This window comes from Eschrichtius robustus, chromosome 2 (genome assembly GCF_028021215.1).
Source record: "Eschrichtius robustus isolate mEscRob2 chromosome 2, mEscRob2.pri, whole genome shotgun sequence".
Taxonomy (NCBI): domain Eukaryota; kingdom Metazoa; phylum Chordata; class Mammalia; order Artiodactyla; family Eschrichtiidae; genus Eschrichtius; species Eschrichtius robustus.
Window position 1 is genome coordinate 30,605,549 of NC_090825.1, and position 27,645 is coordinate 30,633,193.

The 27,645-nt window shown below is 36.8% G+C and overlaps 2 protein-coding genes across 3 annotated transcripts in view; one reads left to right on the plus strand and one right to left on the minus strand.

The window, feature by feature from the left end:
• NUP155 (nucleoporin 155) overlaps positions 1-20,135 on the minus strand; it is a 69,041-nt gene extending 48,906 nt beyond the window's left edge. Inside the window, exons 1-6 of the mRNA XM_068535254.1 lie at positions 19,865-20,135; positions 17,147-17,284; positions 14,833-14,929; positions 12,099-12,169; positions 5,483-5,575; positions 4,343-4,509 (exon numbers count right to left, since the gene is read on the minus strand). Coding sequence (XP_068391355.1) covers positions 4,343-4,509; positions 5,483-5,575; positions 12,099-12,169; positions 14,833-14,929; positions 17,147-17,284; positions 19,865-20,021 — 723 coding nt within the window. The 5' untranslated portion in view covers positions 20,022-20,135. The remainder of the gene's footprint in view (positions 1-4,342; positions 4,510-5,482; positions 5,576-12,098; positions 12,170-14,832; positions 14,930-17,146; positions 17,285-19,864) is intronic.
• A 273-nt stretch (positions 20,136-20,408) lies between these two features.
• WDR70 (WD repeat domain 70) overlaps positions 20,409-27,645 on the plus strand; it is a 307,909-nt gene continuing 300,672 nt past the window's right edge. Inside the window, exons 1-3 of one of the 2 annotated variants that reach the window (XM_068535256.1) lie at positions 20,409-20,430; positions 23,461-23,526; positions 25,605-25,688. In XM_068535256.1, coding sequence (XP_068391357.1) covers positions 23,508-23,526; positions 25,605-25,688 — 103 coding nt within the window. In that variant the 5' untranslated portion in view covers positions 20,409-20,430; positions 23,461-23,507. Of the gene's footprint in view, positions 20,431-23,258; positions 23,367-23,460; positions 23,527-25,604; positions 25,689-27,645 lie in introns of those variants that run through there. The other variant, XM_068535255.1, reaches the window with a different exon arrangement.

Here is a 27,645-nt window from a genome sequence, read left to right on the forward strand (position 1 = left end):
GGAGGAACACTCCCAAACTCATTCTACGAGGCCACCATCACCCTGATACCAAAACCAGACAAAGATGTCACAAAGAAAGAAAACTACAGGCCAATATCACTGATGAACATAGATGCAAAAATCCTCAACAAAATACTAGCAAACAGAATCCGACAGCACATTAAAAGGATCATACAACATGATCAAGAGGGGTTTATCCCAGGAATGCAAGGATTCTTCAATATACACAAAACAATCAACATGATACACCATGTTAACAAATTGAAGGAGAAAAACCATATGATCATCTCAATAGATGCCGAAAAAGCTTTCAACAAAATTCAACACCCATTAATGATAAAAACCCTCCAGAAAGTAGGCATAGAGGGAACTTTCCTCAACATAATAAAGGCCATATATGACAAACCCACAGCCAACATCGTCCTCATTGGTGAAAAACTGAAACCATTTCCACTAAGATCAGGAACAAGACAAGGTTGCCCACTCTCACCACTATTATTCAATATAGTTTTGGAAGTTTTAGCCCACAGCAATCAGAGAAGAAAAAGAAATAAAAGGAATCCAAATCAGAAAAGAAGAAGTAAAGCTGCCACTGTTTGCAGATGACATGATGCTATACATAGAGAATCCTAAAGATGCTACCAGAAAACTCCTAGAGCTAATCAATGAATTTGGTAAAGTAGCAGGATACAAAATTAATGCACAGAAATCTCTTGCATTCCTATACACTAATGATGAAAAATCTGAAAGTGAAATTAAGAAAACACTCCCATTTACCACTGCAACAAAAAGAATAAAATATCTAGGAATAAACCTACCTAAGGAGACAAAAGACCTGTATGCAGAAAATTATAGGACACTGATGAAAGAAATTAAAGATGATACAAATAGATGGAGAGATATACCATGTTCTTGGATTGGAAGAATCAACTTTGTGAAAATGACTCTACTACCCAAAGCAATCTACAGATTCAATGCAATCCCTATGAAACTACCACTGGCATTTTTCACAGAACTAGAATAAAAAATTTCACAATTTGTATGGAGACACAAAAGACCCCGAATAGCCAAAGCAATCTTGAGAACGAAAATTGGAGCTGGAGGAATCAGGCTCCCTGACTTCAGACTATATTACAAAGCTACAGTAATCAAGACAGTTTGGTACTGGCACAAAAACAGAAATATAGATCAATGGAACACGATAGAAAGCCCAGAGATAAACCCACACACATATGGTCACCTTATCTTTGATAAAGGAGGCAAGCATATACAGTGGAGAAAACACAGCCTCTTCAATAAGTGGTGCTGGGAAAATTGGACAGGTACATGTAAAAGTACGAAATTAGAACACTCCCTGACACCATGCACAAAAATAAACTCAAAATGGATTAAAGACCTAAATGTAAGGCCAGACACTATCAAACTCTTAGAGGAAAACATAGGCAGAACACTCTATGACATACATCACAGCAAGATCCTTTTTGACCCAGCCCCTAGAGAAATGGAAATAAAAACACAAATAAACAAATGGGACCTAATGAAACTTAAAAGCTTTTGCACAGCAAAGGAAACCGTAAACAAGACCAAAAGACAACCCTCAGAATGGGAGAAAATATTTGCAAATGAAGCAACTGACAAAGGATTAATCTCCAAGATTTACAAGCAGCTCATGCAGCTCAATAACAAAAAAACAAACAACCCAATCCAAAAATGGGCAGGAGACCTAAACAGACATTTCTCCAAAGAAGATATACAGGTGGCCAACAGACGCATGAAAGAATGCTCAACATCATTAATCATTAGAGAAATGCAAATCAAAACTACAATGAGGTATCATCTCACACCGGTCAGAATGGCCATCATCAAAAAATCTACAAACAATAAATGCTGGAGAGGGTGTGGAGAAAAGGGAACACTCTTGCACTGTTGGTGGGAATGTAAATTGATACAGCCACTATGGAGAACAGTATGGAGGTTCCTTAAAAAACTAAAAATAGAACTACCGTATGACCCAGCAATCCCACTACTGGGCATATACCCTGAGAAAACCATAATTCAAAAAGAGTCATGTACCAAAATGTTCATTGCAGCTCTATTTACAATAGCCAGGACATGGAAGCAACCTAAGTGTCCATCATCGGATGAATGGATAAAGAAGATGTGGCACATATATACAATGGAATATTAGTCAGCCATAAAAAGAAATGAAATGGAGGTATTTGTAATGAGGTGGATGGAGTTAGAGTCTGTCATATAGAGTGAAGTAAGTCAGAAAGAGAAAAACAAATACAGTATGCTAACACATATATATGGAATCTAAGGAAAAAAAAAAATGGTCATGAAGAACCTAGTGGCAAGAAGGGAATAAAGACACAGACCTACTAAAGAATGGACTTGAGGATATGGGGAGGGGGAGGGTGAGATGTGACAGGGTGAGAGAGTGTCATGGACATATATACACTACCAAATGTAAAATAGATAGCTAGTGGGAAGCAGCCGCATAGCACAGGGAGATCAGCTCAGTGCTTTGTGACCGCCTGGGGGGGTGGGATGGGGAGGGTGGGAGGGAGGGAGATGCAGGAGGGAGGAGATATGGGAACGTGTGTATATGTGTAGCTGATTCACTTTGTTATAAAGCAGAAACTAACACACCATTGTGAAGCAATTATACTTCAATAAAGATGTTTAAAAAAATAAATAAATTAATTAAAAAAACAAAAACCAAAAACCAAAAAAACAAAAAGAGTCATGTACCAAAATGTTCATTGCAGCTCTATTTACAATAGCCAGGACATGGAAGCAACCTACGTGTCCATCATCGGATGAAAGGATAAAGAAGATGTGGCACATATATACAATGGAATATTACTCAGCCATAAAAAGAAACGAAATTGAGTTATTTGTAGTGAGGTGGATGAAGTTAGAATCTGTCATACAGAGTGAAGTAAGTCAGAAAGAGAAAAGCAAATACAGTATGCTAACACATATATATGGAATCTAAGGAAAAAAAAAAAGGTCATGAAGAACCTAGTGGTAAGACGGGAATAAATACACAGACCTACTAGAAAATGGACTTGAGGATATGAGGAGGGGAAAGGGTAAGCTGTGACAAAGTGAGAGAGTGGCAAGGACATATATACACTACCAAACGTAAAATAGATAGCTAGTGGGAAGCATCCGAATAGCACAGGGAGATCAGCTCGGTGCTTTGTGACCACCTAGAGGGGTGGGATAGGGAGGGTAGGAGGGAGGGAGACGCAAGAGGGAAGAGATATGGGGATATATGTATATGTATAACTGATTCACTTTGTTATAAAGCAGAAACTAACACACCATTGTAAAGCAATTATACTCCAATAAAGATGTAAAAAAGAAAAAAAGAAGTATTCCCTACAGATAGGTGATCACAATGATTAGTTAGATGAAGAGCAGTATAAAAGTACTTTGGATATACCTCTTATGAGATAGACTTCCAGTGTTTATGCACTCAGATGCTTTCTTTAACATACACTTTAAAAATTTCTAATTATGAGGCATCTAAAATTTTACAAAGATAACATCACTGACACATATGTACCCATAACTAAGATTAAACATATGTTAACATTATGCTTTATTTACTTCCTATCATTCCTTTATTGAAAGAAATAAAACATACTCCTCTCAACACCCTCATCCCTCTTCCATTGCTTGATCCTTAGAGGTAAATTTTATGTTAAAATTGCTGCATGCCATACCTAATTACTTTTATATTTTTATTAATCAGGCATTTATTTGATCACCATAATGACTAAATTTTCTGTTTTAAAATGATAAATAGTATGATGATATACTTGTTATTTTGTAATGTAATTTTTGTAATGCAAATTTACTTAATTATATATACATAGTATGATTTCATGTTGTTTTAGAATGCCATTGTACATATATTCCACATTTATTTATTCTTTAGCTACAGAAAACATTTTTTTCTACTAGTTTTCTAATATGTCTTTGTACATGTCTCATCATGTATATGTGTTACAGTTTTTGGAGTTAAACTCCTAGTTATGGAATTTCTCATTCTTGGGATATGCACATCTTCAAGTTTTCTAGAAATGGGTAAAATTTTATCTAAGCTCCATGAATATGAATGAGTTTCTCTCTCTTACCTCTTCACCAAGGCTTGTTATTAACAGACTTATAAAAAATTTACCATGTTATGGATATGAAGTAGCATCTCATTATTGTTATAATTTATTTTTACCCAATGACTTATAAAAACAAACCTCTTTTGGTTTCTCGACCCTTAAAAAAAAAAAAGAGGGAGGAAAACGAAAATGTTTACAAATGCCAGACTTACTTGGTATGCTACTTCATATAAACAGCCATCCTTTCCAGCCAAGAAAATTCTGCCATTATCAGTGGAAGTTATTGCTAAAAGGTAAGTATTATCAGTAGGAAGAGAATATAAAGGATCTGGAAGTAACTGCATTCCACCACACATACTGTCATTGAGAACTCCAGAACCTATTTTTTTTAAAAGAAAGAATATAGGAATCACTTTAAGAGCTTTTTAAAAGTTTTAAAACAATCACTGTATTATCTTCAGAACTGATATTCTTACTGAATTCATGATACGCTCAAAAATTTCAAAAAAATTACGTAAAACATACATTTCAAAATTACTATAAAAAGTCTGATATGAACAGTTTTATAATTCATGTTAAATAGAACCTACAGTATGTATATATAAAATATGTAAAATATACAGCACACATATATATAATATAGTAAAACATCAAACAAAAAAACTAACCCGAAGTATTAAATTTTGGAAAAAAGCCTAGGGATATGGTAGTAATAATCATTAATTTTTTCTTTTTTCCCCCCACCCCACCCCAATAATCATCCATTTGAGGCTCTGAAATTCAACATTATTTTACTGGTAGAATGCAAAAGAAACCACTGAATGTGCATGTAATAAATTAATTGATGGCTTCTTACTTCAAGGGAAAGAATAATATATATTTCAATGTTCCATATGTTAAAATGGCCATTCAAAAAATCAAAAATAAAGAAATTGAAGGCATTATTTAAAAATTACTGGGGCAACTATTTCTCTTCTACTACCCTTCCTTTATATTGGACATTTAAGAAATGTAGACTGATATGGTAAATAAATCCAAAATAATTTCTGGTGGAGTTATTAACCTGAAAGATACCATACCTACAGGGAAATATTTTCCTATGAGCAAATAGCCCAGAAAGTTAACTTAATGAAAAAGATTAGTTTTCAATTATAATATTAAATTGGGCAACATATTTTTATTTTAAAAAACACAATATGTGGGGACTTCCCTGTGGTCCAGTGCTTAAGACTCCGGCTTCCACTTCAGGGGGTGCAGGTTCCATCCCTGGTCGGGGAAGTTCCACATGCCATGCAGGGTGTGGCCAAAAAAAACAAACCCTAAAACCCCCCACAACATGAGGGTTGCTATACCTGTTTGCAAATTAGTATAACTGAGTCCAAGAATCACTACATCCACAGGGGTTGCCAAAACCAGGAGATGTCGTACGTGAGGTTGAAAGATGCCTAAGATAAAGTAAATATGAGTTAGGCACTATTTTCTGGAAAACACCCATCATTTAAGCATTAACAGAACATGGTTACCTTTAATATGAGCTATGGGTTAACCAGCATATGAAAAGTGTGAAGCTAATTTAGTTAATGTTGATGCTAAAACATTACCACTTATGATCATTTAAATAGGTAGATATTAGTAAAAAACCAACCAAACAAACAAAAAACCCAAATCTTAGACACAAACACTTCAGTATTTAATGACATTTAAAATCAGTGTTACAACAATCACAGTAGGGGACTTTAACACCCCACTTTCACCAATGGACAGATCATCCAAAAAAGAAAATAAATAAGGAAACACAAGCTTTAAATGATACATTAAACAAGATGGACTTAATTGATATTTATAGGATATTCCATCCAAAAACCACAGAATACACTTTCTTCTCAAGTGCCCATGGAACATTCTCCAGGATAGATCATATCTTGGGTCACAAATCAAGCCTTGGTAAATTTAAGAAAATCGAAATGATATCAAGTATCTTTTCCGACCACAATGCTATGAGACTAAATATCAATTACAGGAAAAAAAATCTGTAAAAAATACAAACACAAGGAGGCTAAACAATACACTACTTAATAACCAAGAAATCACTGAAGAAATCAAAGAGGAAATCAAAAAATACCTAGAAACAAATGACAATGAAAACACAACGACCCAAAACATATGGGATGCAGCAAAAGCAGTTCTAAGAGGGAAGTTTATAGCAATACAATTCTACCCCAAGAAACAAGAAACATCTTAAATAAACAACCTAACCTTACACCGAAAACAATTAGAGAAAGAAGAACAAAAAAATCCCAAAGTTAGCAGAAGGAAAGAAATCATAAAGATCAGATCAGAAATAAATGAAAAAGAAATGAAGGAAACAATAGCGAAGATCAATAACACTAAAAGCTGGTTCTTTGAGAAGATAAATAAAATTGATAAACCATTAGCCAGACTCATCAAGAAAAAAAGGGAGAAGAATCAAGTCAATAGAATTAGAAATGAAAAGGTAGAAGTAACAACTGACACTGCAGAAATACACAGGATCATGAAAGATTACTACAAGCAACTATACGCCAATAAAATGGACAACCTGGAAGAAATGGACAAATTCTTAGAAAAGCACAACCTTCCGAGACTGAATCAGGAAGAAACAGAATATATAAACAGACCAATCACAAGCACTGAAATTGAGACTGTGACTAAAAATCTTCCAGCAAACAAAAGCCCAGGACCAGACGGCTTCACAGGCGAATTCTGTGAAACATTTAGAGAAGAGCTAACACCTATCCTTCTCAAATTCTTCCAAGATGTAGCAAAGGAAGGAACACTCCCAAACTCATTCTACAAGGCTATCGTCACCCTGATACGAAAACCAGGCAAAGATGTCACAAAAAAAGAAAATTACAGGCCAATATCACTGATGAACATAGATGCAAAAATCCTCAACAAAATACGAGCAAACAGAATCCAACAGCACATTAAAAGGATCATACACCATAATCAAATGGGGTTTATCCCAGGAATGCAAGGATTCTTCAACATATGCAAATCAATCAATGTGATAAACCATACTAACAAATTGAATGAGAAAAACCATATGATCATCTCAATAGATGCAGAAAAAGCTTTCGACAAAATTCAACACCCATTTATGATAAAAACTCTCCAGAGAGTAGGCACAGAGGGAACTTACCTCAACATAATAAAGGCCATATATGACAAACCCACAGCCAACATCATTCTCAATGGTAAAAAACTGAAATCATTTCCTCTAAGACCAGGAACAAGACAAGGCTGTCAAATCTCACCACTATTATTCAATATAGTTTTGGAAGTTTTAGCCACAGCAATCAGAGAAGAAAAAGAAATAAAAGGAATCTAAGTCAGAAAAGAAAAAGTAAAGCTGTCACTGTTTGCAGGTGACATGATACTATACATAGAGAACCCTAAAGATGATACCAGAAAACTACTAGAGCTAATCAATGAATTTGGTAAAGTAGCAGGATACAAAAGTAATGCACAGAAATCTCTTGCATTCCTATACACTAATGATGAAAAATCTGAAAGAGAAATTAAGGAAACACTCCCATTTACCAATGCAACAAAAATAATAAAATACCTAGGAATAAACCTACCTAAGAAGACAAAAGACCTGTATGCAGAAAACTATAAGACACTGATGAAAGAAATTAAAGATGATACAAAAGATGGAGAAATATACCATGTTCTTGGATTGGAAGAATCAACATTGTGAAAATGACTCTACTACCCAAAGCAATCTGCAGATTCAATGCAATCCCTATCAAACTACCAATGGCATTTTTCACAGAACTAAAACGAAAAATTTCACAATTTGTATGGAAACACAAAAGACCCCGAATAGCCAAAGGAATCTTGAGAAAGAAAAACGGAGCTGAAGGAATCAGGCTCCCAGACTTCAGACTATACAACAAAGCTACAGTAATCAGGACAGTATGGTAATGGCACAAAAACAGAAATATGGATCAATGGAACAGGATAGAAAGCCCAGAGGTAAACCCACACACATATGGTCACCTTATCTTTGATAAAGGAGGCAAGCATATACAGTGGAGAAAAGACAGCCTCTTCAATAAGTGGTGCTGGGAAAATTGGACAGGTACATGTAAAAGTATGAAATTAGAACACTCTCTGACACCATACACAAAAATAAACTCAAAATGGATTAAAGACCTAAGTGTAAGGGCAGACACTATAAAACTGTTAGAGGAAAACGTAGGCAGAACAGTCTATGACATACATCACAGCAAGATCCTTTTTGACCCACCTCCTAGAGAAATGGAAATAAAAACAAAAAAACCCAAATGGGACCTAATGAAACTTACAAGTTTTGCACAGCAAAGGGAACCATAAACAAGACCAAAAGACAACCCTCAGAATGGGAGAAAATATTTGCAAATGAAGCAACTGACAAAGGATTAATCTCCAAAATTTACAGGTAGCTCATGCAGCTCAATATCAAAAAAACAAACAACCGAATCCAAAGATGGGCAGAAGACCTAAATAGACATTTCTCCAAAGAAGATATACAGATTGCCAACAAACACATGAAAGGATGCTCAACATCACTAATCATTAGAGAAATGCAAATCAAAACTACAATGGTCAGAATGGCCATCATTAAAAAACCTACAAACAATAAATGCTGGAGAGGGTGTGGAGAAAAGGGAACCCTCTTGCACTGTTGGTGGGAATGTAAATTGATACAGCCACTATGGAGAACAGTATGGAGGTTCCTTTAAAAACTAAAAATAGAACTACCATACAACCCAGCAATCCCACTACTGGACCATAATTCAAAAAGAGAAAACCATAACTCAAAAAGAATCATGGACCACAATGTTCATTGCAGCTCTATTTACAATAGCCAGGACATGGAAGCAACCTAGGTGTCCATCAACACATGAATGGATAAAGAAGATGTGGCACATATATACAATGCAATATTACTCAGCCATAAAAAGAAACGAAATTGTAGTGAGTTGGATGGACCTAGAGTCTGTCATACAGAGTGAAGTAAGTCAGAAAGAGAAAAACAAATACTGTATGCTAACACATATATATGGAATCTTAAAAAAAAAAAAAAAGGTCATGAAGAACCTAGGGGCAGGACGGGAATAAAGACGCAGACCTACTAGAGAATGGACTTGAAGACACGGGGAGGGGGAAGGGTAAGCTGGGACAGAGTGAGAGAGTGGCGTGGAGATATATACACTACCAAATGTAAAACCGATAGCTAGTGGGAAGCAGCCGCATAGCACAGGGAGATCAACTAGGTGCTTTGTGACCACCTAGAGGGGTGGAATAGGGAGGGTGGGAGGGAGGGAGACACAAGAGGGAAGAGATATGGGGATATATGTGTATGTATAGCTGATTCACTTTGTTATAAAGCAGAAACTAACACATCATTGTAAAGCAATTATACTCTAATAAAGATGTTAAAAAAAAAATGGGTAGGCAAATGTAAAGTAGATAGCTAGTGGGAAGCAGCTGCATCGCACAGGGAGATCAGCTCGGTGCTTTGTGACCACCTAGAGGGGAGGGATAGGGAGGGTGGGAGGGAGACAAAAGAGGGAGGGGATACGGGGATATATGTATACATATAGCTGATTCACTTTGTTATACTGCAGAAACTAACACAACACTGTAAAGCAATTATACTCCAATAAAGATATTAAAGAAAAAAAAAGAAGATATGGCACATATATATAATGTTATATTACTCCGCCATAAAAAGAAACGTAACTGAGTTATTTGTAGTGAGGTGGATGGACTTAGAGACTGTCATACAGAGTGAAGTAAGTCAGAAAGAAAAACATAAATACCGTATGCTAACGCATATATATGGAATCTAAAAAAAAAAAAAAAATGGTTCTGAGGAACCTAGGGGCAGGACAAGAATAAAGATGCAGACGTAGAGAATGGACTTGAGGACACGGGGAGGGGGAAGGGTAAGCTGGGACAAAGTGAGAGAGTGGCATGGACTTATATACACTACCAAATGTAAAATAGATAGCTAGTGGGAAGCAGCCGCATAGCACAGGGAGATCAGCTCGGTGCTCTGTGATCACCTAGAGGGGTGGGATAGGGAGGGTGGGAGGGAGACGCAAGAGGTTGGAGATACGGGGATATACGTATATGTACAGCTGATTCACTTTGTTATAAAGCAGAAACTAACACACCATTGTAAAGCAATTATACTCCAATAAAGATGTTAAAAAAAATAAACAAAAATAAAATCAGTGTTACATTACAAAACAGTTTAGGTTTATTACAATATAAAAATTTCTATTTGTATACTCATGTTCATAGCATTATTCACAATACCCAAATGGTGGAAACAACTCAAGCGACCATCACTAGATAAATGGATAAACAAAATGTGGTATGTATATACATGGAATATTACTAGACCTTTAAAAAAAAAAGGAAATTCTGACATATCCTACAATAGCGATGAACCTTGAGGACATCATACTAGGTGAAACAAGCCAGTCACAAAAAGATAGTACTATATAATTCCACTTATATGAAGTTCCTGGAATAGTCAAATTCATAGACCCAGAAATGAGTTTATAGATCAAATGAGTTTATGTACCAAAGCTGGATAATTTACAGTTTCGAAGAGGGAATTAAACCAAGCACAAAATTTTTAAATGTTAATTCACTCTAAGGTATCATTTAACTTTAAAAAGTATGGAGTGGTATGAGGTTTTATGTGTAATTATGACTCTCTTCATGTTATAACATCCAAAAATAGTGTGTCACTGATAAGAATAAAAGGAAATATATCTTATCTTATGATAATGAACATCTCTTTATATGTATACGTTTGGGTGTTAAATGTCAGAAAATTCAACAAAGCTTCTATTATCACTTGGTTTTACTTTCACTGATGAATACCAAGGGGCACAAAGGCCACAATTTTTTGTTTCAAGGTTCAAGTCAATAAAGCTGAAGGCACAGACCTTCTACTTAATGACCTCAAAATATACCTGATATTTCAGGATTTGATTTTGAAAAACTTGAGCTTTATGAAAACTTATCAAAGATAACACCTTTGCTGCTAAATCAAAGACTATGCCATTTCAATACTGTACTGAAATTTACATTTGAATATAACAAAATTTTACTATTTGTTTCAGACGGACAATTAATATTTATTATGATAGAGAGCATGAACAGGTGTTGACTTGTATATGAATAAACTTTTAAATTAAGAAACAAGATAGAGAAACATACAGCTGGGTAAAGACTGCTTTAAAATTTTATGTAAAGGAAATACATTTCCAATGCAATCACATAAAAACAGTGTTTAAAACTGCATGTTTATATTTATGTGAATTAGCATAATTTCAAAATGGCTGTGACCTTCAAAATTCCTACTTAGGCCTTGTAAACAAGTAAATTTCATCTATTATTTCCTCTTGCAGGAAGTTGCATTCAAGGGATGTATATTAAATTTAAATCAATCAATTCTGCTTGTCAGTGGCTACGATAAAAGATCTAGTGTACTGAAGTTGAAACTGTAAGTTAAACAATGCTCGTGACTTCTCTTAGGATTTATTCTGAACTCTGTTCTCACTTCCATGGGCTATCAGGACTAAAAAAATAGAGACAAAAATGGTTTTAACATTAAATTCAGTAATTAGTGAAAAATGTATAATGCAAAAAACTTTAGGTAAATCAAGAAAGACTAACAAAAAGCAAGATAAAATTCAAGAATTATAGCTTAACAATTTTAAAGGCAGACTCACTTATACTATAAGGTGAGTAAATTGCTAAATATTCCTAATCACTTTTTATATTTCTAATTAGAAGTAATTTAGAACAAAACTTCAATAGGAAATTTAATTACTTAAAATATGATATCATTTAGTCCTAAAACATTTGGAATCTTATGTACAAACATAATTTAATCTTTATATTTTTATTTCTTACCAGCTTTTGGTTTCACAAGCCCCACAGCAAGAATAGTCTCACTAAGTCCATCAAAATAGGCAAGGTCTCCTCTGTCAACAGTTGAAGAAAAACATGTTATACATGTAAAGGAAAAAGTTTTATAATATTCTTCAAGACTATAGAATATAATGAACCAGCAAACAAAACTGTTTTAGTTCTAAGACTCAGGCACACAGGCCTACCTAAGGCTAAGCATAAACCAGGAAAAAGGGGAATGCTGGTCCCCATTCCAAACATCCCCCCACAAGGTTGCAAGTCTCAAGTAACAACTAACTACTGCTGCGGCAGGGGCAAGAGGACCCTCTCAGAAGAACAGGCTCACAGGAAGAGCCTATTGCTGGGGGAGAAACAGAAACACTGAGAAAAAATCCAGCAACCCAATCTGTACGCTAAGTGCAAAATAATTCTAAAGGAATTTGAAACCTGTGGTCCACTGAAGGTAACCTCTGCAACAACAAAACCAAACTCGGCTTAACTCCTGAATTGGAAAAAGTCAACTCCCTCGCAATAAAGGCCTACCTGCTAGGCTCTAGCAAAGGAAGAGACGTGCCCATTTCTAAGGATAAAGGGTATTTATTGCAGTATTCACTGTGCTATACGTGGTCTGGCTTTGAGTAACAAAACATGAGCAAAAAAGCAAGCAAAAAAAAAAGCCCCACTGTCAAGAAACAAAGCAATCAACAGAACCAGAGTCAGATGTCTGAACTATCAGACAGGAAATTTAAAATAATCAATATAGTATAGGCTCTAATAAAAAAGATGAGCAATATGTATAAACAGGTAAGGAATTTCAGCAGAGCAATGAAAATAATTAGAAATAAGTCAGTGAAAATGTTAGAAATAAAAAGCACAGCACAAAGAATGTCTTATATGGACTTTTCAGTAGACTTGACGAAAGCATCAGTAAACATGAAGTTAAAGGTGAATAGAAATTGTCCAAATTGAAATAAAAAGAGAAAAAAGAGTGGAGCATCCAAACAGAGCATCCAAAATTTGTTGGAAAACATCAAGCAGTCTAACAAAAGTATAACAAATCTCAGAAGAGAAAGGAAGACAACAGGAAAGAACAAATACTTTAATAAGACAATGGTTGAAAAATTTTCAAAAATAACAAAGACTTCAAACCTAGATCCAATAAGCTCAGAGAGCAGCAAGCAGGATAAGTACCAAGAAAAAAAAATGATCCAGACTTTGAGGAAAACTTCTGGTTGTCCTGCAAAGGGCCACACAAGTGGACAGAAAACACCTACATGGCAACCTATGTGGGGCCAGGTTTCCCCATTTTCCCAATGCTGTGGAATTACACAGGCTCCTTCAACAACTGACACAGCCCCCAGAACTAAGAACAATACTGGGAGAGCTGGGGATTAGAGAACAGTGAATTGAACAACATTACGTTTCTATCATCCAGATGGAATTGGGATTTATAATAGAAAGCTATCGGAATAATTGAAATTAAGGCTAAGGTTTTTACAGAATTGAATTTACGAAGTAAAGATTTATATCCAGTACCTGTGCCTTGATTTTTTTCAATAAACACAATGTTCAAATAATTTTTCTTTAAATGAGTTTACTTTGAACACACAATAAGGTTGAACCACACTTTCCATGTGGGCAGGGACTACGTTTATTCAGTACTGTTCAAGCACAGAAAGTGTCTGATACATGATAGGCTCAATGTGGTTGTTAAATGAATACATTAGAAGTCAATGGAAATATAAAAATTTCATTAAAGTGAAAACCCTTTTCAACAAAATGATTCTCACATTTATCTATTTTGTAATTTTCTTGCATTAGGTTTTCTTGAAGAGATCAATGCCTAAATGAACAGGTTCTACTCTTTAGTATAAAAATGACTATGTTATGTGTAATATAACAAACTGGGGCAACGTTCATGATACGTGAAGAACAATCACAAACTTATATCACTACTATTATGACTATATACCATTTCAACAATAAAAATAGCTAGGAAAATTTCTAATTAAAAAAAAATCAAACAAAAATGGTTTAAGCTACAAGTTCTCATATAGTGTCAATTTTGATCCAATGACACTGTGTGCGTTTCTAACAAGTATGTTAATTACTCAGGAGCAAGAATAACATCTTAATATGGATCTTCCTCTGGTTATCTCACCCCTCACCGGAAGATAATATGATGGAGAACTGGAAGGTAAAATTTTTCTCCAAATAGCCAAGAGTAAGATCATCAGATTAATAAACTTTATTTAAGCAAGAATGCCTTGGGCCTTCACTCAGACTCTTTTATACACATTTAATTTACACAAGGTCAAGCCCACAGAATAACAAAAAAACTGTTAAGATACTTCAATAAACTAACATCCTCCCGCTCCATGATATGCAGGGAAAACAGAGGTCTTTGAAAATCTCAAACCGTCCCTCAAAGAATTACTGATAGACTATCATTATTATAGGAGTTTGGGAAATAAGACTGTTGCTACTCAGAGTGGTACCCAGATCCCCAGCATCACCTGGGAGCTTGTTACAAATGCAGACTCCTGAGCCTTAATGACTAAAACATAATCCACATTTTAACCCCATCCCCAGGTTGGTATGTATACTGAGAAGCACTGACCCGGATGTTAGAAGAATGAAAGATAAACCAGGCAGCTTTTAATGAGCAGAATACTAGTTGCAATAAAGATAATTTAAATTCTAATCATGCTAAAGCAAACCAGTCATAAATACATACCCATCTTCGTAGTTCCACATGAATATGTCACTGTCGATTGTGAGCCAAGCTCTACTGATAGGAGGGAACACGCCCATCATGCAGTTACACTGCATATCTGAGGTAGTGTGGATGTAAGGTAGAAAGATTTCAATCTCATCTTTCTTAAACTTGTTTCAAAAGATTTTGATTTAAAATGTATGATTAAAAAATCATGACTTACTCACTCTTCAATCAAAAGAGCAAATGAAATATCTTTATTTCCAATGAGTTTAATGAAAGCCATAGTGTATGACAGAAATACTTATTATAATTTCTAAACAAAGCTATCTGACCATTTAAAATGTACTCTAAATAACAAATGTAATGTTTTTGCCGTTACTAACTTAAAAAAATATTGATTCTGAGTAATATCATTGGACTTTAACATTATAAACTGTTTTACTGGACCAGGTTTTCCAATGGTATAAAAGAGTGATTAAAAAAACCCAAAAAAACCAAAAAACAGGGACTTCCCTGGTGGTGCAGTGATTAAGAATCCGCCTGCCAATGCAGGGGACACGGGTTCGAGCCCTGGTCCGGGAAGATCCCACATGCCGCAGAGCAACGAAGCCCACGCGACGCAACTACTGAAGCCCGCAAGTCTAGAGCCTGTGCTCTGCAACAAGAGAAGCCCCCACTTGCCACAAGCAGAGAAAGCCCGCACCCAGCAACAAAGACCCAATGCAGCCAAAAATAAAAACAAATAAACAAATAAATTTATAAAAAAATGAAAAACAAAGAAAAACAGTTGGCATGCTAAAGTCACAGCCAGGTGACAATCTACAAGCCTCGTATAAACTGAAAAATAGACAAAGAATTATTTACGTAATTATAAGATAATGAAACAATTGTGAAAACAAAATAATTTGCTGCTTAAAGAAATATCTCTTGTAGAGTATAGTATTATCAGAGAATTAAAGAATATTAAGAAACTAAGCAAGGGTAGAGTATATGGTAAGGTGTATTATTTATTTAATAACACTATTTTACAAAGTCTCAGAGAAACAATGAAAATATAGATTAGATTTTACTAGTTTTTCTATTTATTTTACAAGCATTTTCCCTAATTTTTCACTTCTTTTCTTTTTCTAAATCACACTGTATTGAAATATGAAGCCCTTTACCATGAACAGATTAACATACTTTTAAAAGTCAGATTAAATTTTTATATAGCATCTTGATGTCTTTATTATGAGAGTTACAGACTGATTTTTATAAAAGCTTCCTAGCAAAGAACTATAAATATAGTCCTTTTATAGGGTATGCGACACTTTAAGAAAAACAAATAAAATCTTATTTTTAGAGGATAAGAAAACTCCTCTAACTTCTCAGTCTATGAAGATGGCATTAGTAGCAATACTTCAGTTTCTTATACCTTTAGATACAGATTCTTACTGTAATCCTTAGAAATACAATAAATTATAAACTTCAATTCTAAGACACCAGTAAGTGTAAAAACACACCAAAAACTTTTCGGGGGGTATTTCCAGGAGAAAATACCTTGCAGTTCTTTTTTTTTTTAAATTTATTTATTTTATTTTATTTACTTATTATTTTTTGGCTGCGTTGGGTCTTCGTTGCTGCACGTGGGCTTTCTCTAGTTGCGGCGAGCGGGGGCTACTCTTCGTTGTGGTGTGCAGGCTCCTCATTGTGGTGGCTTCTCTTGTTGCGGAGCATGGGCTCTAGGTGCGTGGGCTTCAGTAGTCGTGGCTCGCAGGCCCTAGAGCTCAGGCTCAGTAGTTGTGGCGCACGGGCTTAGTTGCTCCGTGGCATGTGGGATCTTCCCGGACCAGGGCTTGAACCCGTGTCTCCTGCATTGGCAGGCGGATTCTTAACCACTGCGCCACCGGGGAAGCCCCATACCTTGCAGTTTTATTTTAAACATTTTCAGAGCCACTTCCCAGTTTTAAAATGTTAACATACAGGAAAAAATAAAAACAAAAATCATGGGTCTTTGAACTGAAAAAGAGTGGTAGTAAAAAAATTCCCTGCATAGCACTTAATTGGAAAGTAATGCCTTGCCGTATATCATTCAAAAATGCAGAGTTGCTTGTAAACAATTTACTCTCCTCAATGTCCCCAAACAATTAAAATGACTCAATTTTCAACATTCAATTTTACATGAAATTTTCTAGGCACATGGCAAACTACCCACATACTTAAAATGTATTTTAAATAAAACCTTATATGAACTTATACACAATGTGCTAATTAAACACAAAACTAGAATTATAATAATGAGAATACCAATTTTTAAATTTTTTAAAGAGTTAAATACAAAGTAATAGGATACGTCCAAACTGTTCAACAAGTTCAGGTGGGAGAGGAACTCTTCGAATGGAACTGATCTCTGGCAGGTTGGGCACTGACAGCAAACCAGGTCCTTGTAGAGGATAATCCATATCTGACATGCCAGAAACAGTGGGATTATCTACAAAAAATAAAATTAAAAAAAAAAGCATTTATTTAAAATAATAATGTATTGGGCATCAAATGGGCATACAGAAGTATTGCAAGCTACAAAAATATTGTGCATCTGGTTCTAAAGGTATAGAGAGAATAAAGTAGTTCTGATCTGACACAAAGGAGGCCTGAGAAATTCCAATGTTAAGATGGGGTGCAATTACTGGTTTCAACACTGAACAGAAGGTTATCTTTCACAAAGACTTTCTCCATAAGAAAAGAAATGTTTAGTTCAACAATTTATAGTGTTTTCCTATTATTTTACTAATCTGAAATGGGAAAAAAATTGTAAAACCGCTTTGTTATTCTCAGATAAAAACAACTGTGGACAAACAAAATACTGACTGGGGAAAAAACAGCATTTCCTTTCCCACTTAAAAATTTAAAGATTAAAACAATCCATGCCTTTTCCCATTATGTACCCACCCCCCACCTTCACACCAACATACAAATAAAGGCATACCTCAGAGACATTGTGGGTTTGGTTCCAGACCACTGCAATAAAATGAACATGCCCAGAAGCGAGTCACATAAATCTTTTGGTTTTCCGGTGCATGTAAAAGTTATGTTTACACTATACTGACGTCTAAGTGTGCAATAGCATTATGTCTAAAAAAACAATGTGCACACCTTAATTTAAAATATATTACTAAAAAATGCTGTCACCTGACAAGGCAGGGGTGCCACAAATCTACTGTTAAAAAAACCAGTATCTGCAAAGCACAATAAAACAAAGCACAATAAAATGAGGTATGCCTGTAATACCACAAAAGCAATATTTTATTGGGGGGGGGAGTGGGAGAGAATCAGACTACTCTATAAACTGCTCTCAACTGGCAACCTTCTCCTCCTCTAAAGCCCAGACACTAAGGGCAAGAGCAGGCTGGTCTACAGCCTGTCCTTCCTAGTCCTGAACAAGGTGTTTTAGTTCTGACTATTTACTATTACTATTTACTCAGGCACCTTTTCAGCCTCTGTAAAGTACAAAGATGTTGGGGGAAACTGACATATAAAACAAATTTTTAAATGTATTATGAAGATTTTTAAAATTTATACAACTAGAGAACAAATGCAATCAATCCCTGTATATTGAGTATCCAGCTTCAAAAATTACCAGTAACATGCCCAGTCATGTTTCATATATGTCAGTCACCATCCACTTTTTCCCTAATGTATTTTTTGAAGCAAATCCCAGACGTTCCATTTAATCTTAAAACATAATTTTAATAGAACGTTACACATGTTAAACTGCAGTAGGAACACAAAGGATGGAATTAATAACTCTGGTGAGGATATAAACCTCACCAGAGTTATTTCTGGTTGAGAAAGCCTTCAAAGAGAAAGTGGTATTTAATGGAGTCTGGAAGAATAGCTTGTCAGGCAAAGAAGAACATTCTAGAAATCCTGAAGAGGGGGTTCTTATGGAAAACCTGTTAAATTCGGTATAACTGGAACAAGGAGGTCGAGAATAGGATGGAAGAGGGAAAGGAAATTTGGTTGAAGAGGCAGATGTGTGTAAAGGTGGATGAGTTGGACTGGGGTCAGATATGATGAGAAGACCAGAATGTATGGACTGCTTTTACACCTTGCTTTCAGAAATAAGGAGTACAAAGGGGAGAGTGCTATTCAGTTTGAGAGTTGCTAATAGGCCATTCAGTTCTTTTAAGACAAGCCGACTGGTAAGTAGCTGTCAGGAGTAAATACTCTTTGCTTTGTTTCTGTCTTTTCTCTGATTACATGTCAATTAATGACTTTCTATAAATCGTCAGAGCTGTCTTTTAGGTTTACATTGCAGATTAACCTGGTTAGATTATCTTGGTTCTTGTTTACCAAAAATCTTGTTTTTATCTTATTTACTCTTCTCCAATTTCCACCTCACAAAAGGGGTCACTTTTTTTCCAGCAACTTGTGTGATTCTATACGCCTTGAGGAGCCTGGCCTTAATTTAAAACCGATACACAGAATATTTTACGGACACCTCTCTTTGTTGGCACAAAAATCTGCTTTACCCTCCTTGTTCACCCATCATCAGTGCTGATTTCCCTGTCCCCTTCCTTCATTCCGCTGGTAGTTCTTTTTAACACCTTTAAGGACTTCATATTACACTAACTCCATACATAATAAAGCATATCTATGAGCGAACATAGTAAATTTCCAAATTAACTTCGTATGCTCTTCAATTTTACTCCAACATTAATATGAGGTATTAACAAGGATGAGAATTGGATCAGGTGATCCTTCTCATCTGGTCTTGGCGATACACACTTGGAGGCAATGAGAAGCTCATTAAGGTTGGAAACTGCCTCTTTCTGCTTCAAATGGGGGCTTGCTCCTCATTCCTATCCTCTCAAGTGCCTGTAACGAAGAAAGTGAGAGAAGGAAAAACATTGAAAATGGGCTCTTTTCCGCCCTTCAAAATGCAGCAAACAGCGTCCCAGATCTCAGGATATGTTCGCCGATTCACCCTGCGGATAAGGACCTATTTAGGGAGTCAGACGAGAGTCCTTTGGGCTGAGAAACAGTCACCAACTGGGCAACGATCACTCACTTGGGGCAGACACCATGAGCAGATCGGAAAGGTCCGGGTACATGCGGTCTTCTTGCAACTGACGGTCGATGAGCCGCCCCGCATTTTCCAAAGCTTCCTGCAGGGCTGCGGCCGACGTGGAGGCCGGCATTGCCGAGCCCAGCAAAGAAGACGGCATATCGAAAATCGGAGACAGCAGCGACCGGAGAAAGTCAAAAAGCAAGGAGAAATAAGAGAAAACCCAAGATGCTAGCTCAGCCCCAAAGCTTAGAGCGCGCGCGCCAAACAAGCGCCCCGGCGCCAGTGCATGACGCACTTCCGGTTCATAGGGTGGGGAATTTGAAGCCAGCTTTTCGGCGCTGGGAAGAGGAAGCTGTTAGAGGGGGCTGGACGTTGGGGGTGGAGCTAGAGAATGGGTGGTGCTCCGAAGGGGGCGGGCTGGTTGTTCTGGGCGGGAGGGGGAAATCGGTAGTGGGAGTGGAGGAAGGGAGGGAAGGAGGGAGGAAAGGGAAAGGGGAGGGACTGGGGAAGGGGAGGGACGGGAAGGGGTCGGTAGGGGTGGGGATGGAGGAGAGAGCGGGGTCCGGGTAAGTAGGAGCCGGTTAGTGCGGGGGCAGCGCAGGCTGCTCGGGTTCTGGTGGGTTTAGCGCGCGCTTGGATCTGAGTCCCTCGAGCTTCGGGGATCGGAAACCGGCAACTGCAACTATTTTGAGTATGCGTGTCAATTTGGTGCTGCAAATAACTTGTCTTCTGAGAGTGGATAGGAGTTGGTAGCTGTTAGAAAAAGTTTACATATAAACCAAAATTTCACTAGAAATATGGGCTTCGGTGTAAATTAAAATTCATCAGGTTTTCTATTTCTGTGTCGTTACCATTTGACTTTGTGGTACGTTACTGTGAAAAATTATGAAAAATTATGTTTATGGAATCTTAACAGCGTGCAGGGACCTGATGCCTTGCTTTATTTCCCATTTCAGAGGGGAAGCAGGTGGTTCTAATTCACTGCTTCATCCCCAGCACATAGTAGAGGGACTGGTATAGAGTAGGCCACCTAATATATCATCTTCTACAGCAACTGAATTCTGAATTTGTGTCAGGCATTGTACCTGTGCTGGGAATATCAAACTGAAACAACATTCCTCTTCTCAAGGTGCTTTATGCAGGGACACACAGGCAAAAAAAACAGAGTGCATCACCATATTTTGTCTATGGGGTATGTATTAACTGCAGTAAAAGGGTAAGAGAAATGAGTGAGGAGAGGCAGGATGGGCTTCATTTCATGCAGAAGGCAGCTGGAGTGGTTAAAACAAAGCAGTAGTCTTCAAAGAGCAGTCCTTATTTAGAATACTTAGAATTAGTCCTTATTTAGAATCTCACCTAAGTTACATCCGATTATATTCGTAGTTTAGCAAATCAATAGCTGAATTGCTCTGAATTGGTCTTTTGCTATTTGAATTACTTTTTACTGCCTCCAAGCGTTGACTAAATTTCTGAATATTAAAAATACTGTGATATTACAGATCTATACGTATAATTTAAGACTTCATAGCAGGTATACCAAGAAAAATTAGATTTGTATTACCGGTAGATAAATAGGCAGAGGGGTCGCCAGTTGTCAGTTTTCTTTTATTTGGTAGAGTACAGATTGAAAACTGACAGTCTGTCACAGGGTTGGTTTGTTTTTAATTTGAGACAAAAAATACAATAGAGAGTTTTCAACTCTACAAATTGGATATCTAACAATACTGGTCTAATAGTCCTGCACACAGCAACAGCATTTCCAAGGGTCTAAGTCCAAGACCCTCCATTCATTTCCATATTGCAATGGCTGCTCTGCAGCTGCAACTGTTGAGTTGAATAGTTGGTACACAGACCACATGGACTCAAAGCCTCAGATATTTACCATCCAGCCCTTTACGTGAAAATTTTGCTGAAGACGTCTCAAGAATAAAGATTCTAAAACTTTTGATACCTTTAAAAATTATTAAGGAGTCCAAAGAGGTTTGGTTTTGTGTGGATTGTTGATAAAAAATTAATCAGTCGATCTAAAAAAGAAATGGAAAATTTTATTTGTGCCAAGCCGAAGACTATAACCCGAAACAGCATCTCAGAAAGCTCTAAGGACTGTTCCGCTCATTAGAAGTCAAAACACAGTTATGTAAGTTTTTCGAAACAGAGGGCTGTACATTAAATGATGTATTACTGACAGTTTACACAATCCAGATCTAACCATCATCTTGGCCACTTTCAAGATCAAGAAGGAACGTTACCTTTTAGGGAGTTGTCTTGTTGATGCTAGGAGAATGTTGCTCTTTATGGTTGAGCAGGTATTTCCGCTGATGGAGGAGGTTTGGTTGATGCAAAATGCATATACACAATGCACAGTAGAGGGGAGAGAGGAGGTCAAAAGGCAGAGAAATGTTTTTGTGTTTGAATTTTTCTTGTCTTGCGATAAAATATGAATTTTATTTCACAGGGTTATTTTTGTTAATAATTGCTAATATCTCATAAGAATGAGAAATTAAAAAAAACTTATTTAAAAGAATAAGCCTAATCCTCGTTAATATAAATAACACATATTTTATGAAAAATCGCCATAGTTTCTAAAACTAAACCATTAGTGAGAAGAATGCTGTTATTTTACATTTTTGCAGATCTCTTAAATGTTTGGCTAAATAAGGGATAACCAGATTTCATATCTCTTGTTGTTACTTGTTTAGTTGAAGTACACGAAGAAAAGGGGGCCTCACAGAGTTATGTAGCTGGAAAAGGGAGTATTTTAATAACCTTTTTAGACACTTGTGACTATTTTCTGACAGCATACCAAAACTTACCAAATGGTAGTTTCTTAATGGTTACTTGTGATGTGGAATTTGAAACCATCTTTAGAATTCTGAGGATTAAGTGTCACCTTGGCAGTAAACGCGTCTGTTTTTTTTTTTTTCGGCTGCATTGGGTATTCCTTGCTGCGTGCGGGCTTTTCTCTGGTTGCAGCGAGTGGGGTCCACTCTTTGTTGCGGTGCGTGGGCTTCTCATTGCAGTGGCTTCTCTTGTGGGCTCAGTAGTTGTGGCTCGTGGGCTCTACAGAGCAGGCTCAGTAGTTGTGGCGCACGGGCTTGGTTGCTCTGCGGCATGTGGGATCTTCCCGGACCAGGGCTCGAACCGATGTCCCGAGTTGACAGGCGGATTCTTAACCGCTGCGCCACCAGGGAAGCCCCGATAAATGCGTCTTACAAAGTAAAAAGTGTTACAGAAACTCCAGCTAATATTCCCCTTCCCGTGGGTTCAATTCGAAGCCAGCTTCTGTGGCGCTTATACTCCGCCAGCCCGCTAGGGCGGCGCTGCTTAGGAGGCCTCTGTCCCTCCGCGGAAGGCGCCGCTCTTGGCCTTGGCGGCGAGGCTGACGCTCGGAGGCGATACTTCCTGCCTGGTTTGCCTCTAGTCTTTAGCAGCTGTTGGGGCTGCAGGTGTTGCTGTTTCTGGGGCGTGTGGCCGACCATGGAGCGCCCCGGACCCAGCGGCGGTGGGTTCAGTGGGGCGAGCGGCGGCGGGGTGGGTCGGGCAGGGCCGGCGGCGCTGTCGGCGCCGCACTAACAGGGCCTTTTCTCTTTTCTCAGTGACAGGTTCAGACGCATCAGGACCGGACCCGCAGCTGGCGGTCACCATGGGCTTCACGGGGTTCGGTGAGTGACTGCCCTAGGCATGGTCCCGTTTCATTTTGCAGAGATTTTAAGAGCCGCAGGTTGGGAGGGGGGCCCGAGCTGTCACCTGTGTTCCGCCCCTTCCGCAGTGCCAAGTCCTAATTACTTTAGCTCTAGTGTGTTTATCTTGCAATTTTTAGACACAGTCTTCCGCCTCCGTTTTCTAACTCCTGCCTATCTCTTGGGACCAGCTCAGGTGACACTTATGAGAAGGCTAGTGAGAAAGAAAGATTGCTTTGTGACCCACGCGGTGGAGGGTGTTGGTTGATGGAGGGAGTTGTCTCTTTGCGTCCTGAGACTGAGCGCTAACCACTGACTCTGGTCTGTAATAAGATGGCCCTTTTGGCAACAAATGGGCCATTAGGTGATGTTATAATAATAAATCTTTTATTTTATTAAATTATAGTTGATTTATACTGTCATGTTAGTTTTAGGTATACAGCACAGTGATTCAGTTATATATACTAACATATATGTATATTCTTTTCCCTTTTACGTTATTACAGAATATTGAGTATAGTTCCCTGTGCTATACAGTAGGTCCTTGTAGGTTAGTAAGTCTTTTTTGATTCAAGTTTTCCTACTCCAGAATCTTCATTTCAGTCTCTCGTTTGTTCATTCATACATTCATTTATTCTGGTAACGTCTTGAGCCACAAAACATATTTACTATCTCCTAGGTGGTCATGTCTACAAAAGTACTGTATACTTCTGTAGTATTTTGGTACTTATTTTTGTTTCAGTTCTTTTAAATAGCTTTCTCCCTCATTTCAAAAGGAACACATGTGAATAGCAGGAAAATATAAAGAACCCAATAAATAAGAAGGAAGAAAGTAACATCATTCATAATCTCATGATCTAGAAATCAAGACTTAAAAGTTAGTTTGTTTTCCAGTTTTTCCTGTTGTAAGATCGTATATATGTACAGTTTTATATTATTCTTAATTATATAGAATTTGTTTTAATTCTTAATATTTTGAGGATTTTCCCATATTATAAAATGCTTTTCCAAAACATGATTTTTAATGGTTGAATAGTAGATAGAAGTGCTACAATTTGTAAAATTTTTAACTTTACCCCACATAGTTTCTAACTTTTATCAGTAATACTAAAATAAACATTTTTATAAATAACTCTTTTATCTCCTTTTGTAAAAGGAGTTTTATGCATATTTCCGTAGGGTAGATTTCTAAAAGAGAGACTACTTTGATAAAAAATACAGATATTAAAAAGTAACAAAAAATTGGGCATATAGCTTTTAAAGCTTCTTGATATATAGTGTCATAATGCTGCTCAGAAAGGTGATTTCAGTTTATAACAAAGTCAGTAGTGTGTAAGAAAGCCATTTTTACCATATTCTGGCAAACACAGAATAGGTATTATTATTAAAAAAAAAAAAAAGGCAGTAAAAGCAAATACAACATTGCTTCCAAGCAGATTCAGGTTGTCAGAATGTCAGTTCCTTGTGGTTTCCTTATTTCCTTACTGGCTGTCTGGTGGGAGTTTCTTAGCTCTTTTATATACCTACATTACTTGTCTTCTTGCCCCCTTCATCTTCAAAGGAACTGTAGCCCTTCTCAAGTTTCAGGTCTCTCTGACTTTTGCTATATCTATTCTGCATCTTTGCTTGTAAGGGCTCCTATGATTAGATTGGGCTGGCCAGGATAATCTCCCAGTTTTTAAGTCCATAACCTTAATTAATCTGCAGAGTCCCTTTTACCCTGTAATGTATTATATTTACAGGTTTCAGGGATTAGGATATGAACATTCTCTATTCTGCGTAGCACACCAGTGTTGTAGTTTCAGGGAGTAGGGTCTAGATGAATTACAGGAGGATGGGAAAGTTGGCTGGTTAATGTTATTTAGCGATAAGATTGTAATTAAAAATTCCCTGAGAAGTAAACTCTTTCTTCATTGATATTTTATGGTTGTTTTGTAGCCCTGCTATAAATTAGATAGACTTAAGTGGTTATTGGTCAGTCAGTAAGTATTTATTGAGTACCTAAAGTTTGGCCAACTTAGTTCAGGAAAATCATAGTCTGCTACTTATTTCTGTTTTAGGGAAAAAAGCTCGCACATTTGATTTGGAAGCAATGTTTGAACAAACTCGAAGAACAGCAGTGGAAAGAAGTCGGAAAACACTGGGTAAGAAGTTCAGTTACTTGCTCTTTTATAGGATTAAATACTGTATCCAGCTTACACCAGTGTCCTACCAGTTAGAAAATTATAAGACTGAAAAAAATTTCAAAATTGTTAAGAGACCATATGTGCTGGTTCCTTTGGAAGCAGATGCTTTTTTGTCTTTGTTTTTTTAAACACGATTAAAGTTGCATCTAAACAGGATAAGGAGGTCTGAGAGCTAAAATCTTTTAGAAGTGTGAACTATGAACAAACAAGGATTCAAAATTAATTTATAAGAATCAGAGTAGTGGTTTCTTTATTACCTCTTCTCCCCCCCTCTATCTGATTCTCATTTCATTTTTTTCTTTCCTGCTTACAGCGGAACCAGTATTTGGAAGGCTGGGCAAGAGGTGGCTCTCAGAGCTGTGTACATCACTGACCGTTGACCCAGACAGTATAGAAAATTGAGACATACAGTGAATGTGGCTGCTGCTGTTGAATCTCTGCATTAATAAGTTGTATCAGACATTTAATGAAGGTGTTAACTTCCAGACTGTCTGGTTTGATACCAGGTGGTTAGCAATTCTAGGTACCACCTCAGGGCCTTAGAAGGAGACTGACTCCTCTACTGCTTTCTTTAGATCTGATTCAGATCATTCTTACACTAGAGAAGGGATAGATGTAACCTGATAGAGCAGAAGGGGCTAGAAGCCAGAGACAGGACTCCTGGAAAAATTTAAGTGAATGTTATTCCAGCACTTGTCATTGTTGGTTTTAAAATGATAAATTATATAGCAGTAATATCTCATATTTGGGAAGTGCACTTGACATGAAATGTTTTTGGTTTTTGGAAGAATAACAGTTTTTGTTGTGTATGTGTGGTGAAAAGACAGCTATCTACATATAGTATGTATTTTAAAAAAAAAACTTTCATTTCTACATGCAGTGTAACATAGTAATGAACTCCCATATGCCTATCACACAGATTTAACTACTGTAACAGTTCATGGCCAGTGTTAGTTCCATTTACTTCTCCTCTCAGATTACTTTGACACAAATCCTAGGTACATTATTTCACCCATAAATATTTTAGTATGTCTTTAAGAGATAAGGATTTGGAAAAATCTTAAACAAAAAACTGTTACTACACCTAAAAATATTAAATAATTTAATATCATCAAACAATACGTAAAGACATGCTATCTGCAGCATATACACGAATGCGTTATACACTTAATTTTTAAAGGTTTTAGTGAACGCTTATACTGTTGCAATATAACTTTCTTGTATTTACCTCTTTCAGTGTGTGATACAAAATGCTTTGAATAGGGATTGTCTTATTCCCCTACCTAAGTTTTATAACTTTCTTGTATTTACCTCTTTCAGTGTGTGATACAAAATGCTTTGGATAGGGATTGTCTTATTCCCCTACGTAAGTTTTATAGTCCCCAGTACTGTGCCTTCCAAGATAGGTTCTCAATATATATTTGTGAAGACTGAATTGAATTTAAAACTGCAATACTGCCTTTAAAAAAGTAAATCCTGCATCTTTGAAGAATGTCTTTAAATGGCATGATGAATAGTAAAGAGTTTGGGATTTGGAGTTGGAGGATGCAGGTTTAAGGGTTAGCCCCACATTCCACTAGATGAATGACATTGGATGGATTTTCAAATTTCAGATCCTTAATTTCCCCATCAGTTCGGTGGCAGTGATAGTAAGATCTCTCTTAGAAGATTCTTGAAGGAATTAAGATGTTGGGCATAGTACTTTTTAAACAGTAGTGTTATAAATATCACTTTTAATTCCTGTCATTTTTCTTAGTAAAGTATGTCTGCATTTAGCACCTAAGAGGAATTCTAGTAAAGAGTTATTAACATTTTTAAAATTTTGAAAAGTTATCTCAAGACCATGTACTCCTATTGACATTTGTGGATGAATTAAATGAGTTGAACTTTCTTGATTTAGTGTTACAGTCTTGGA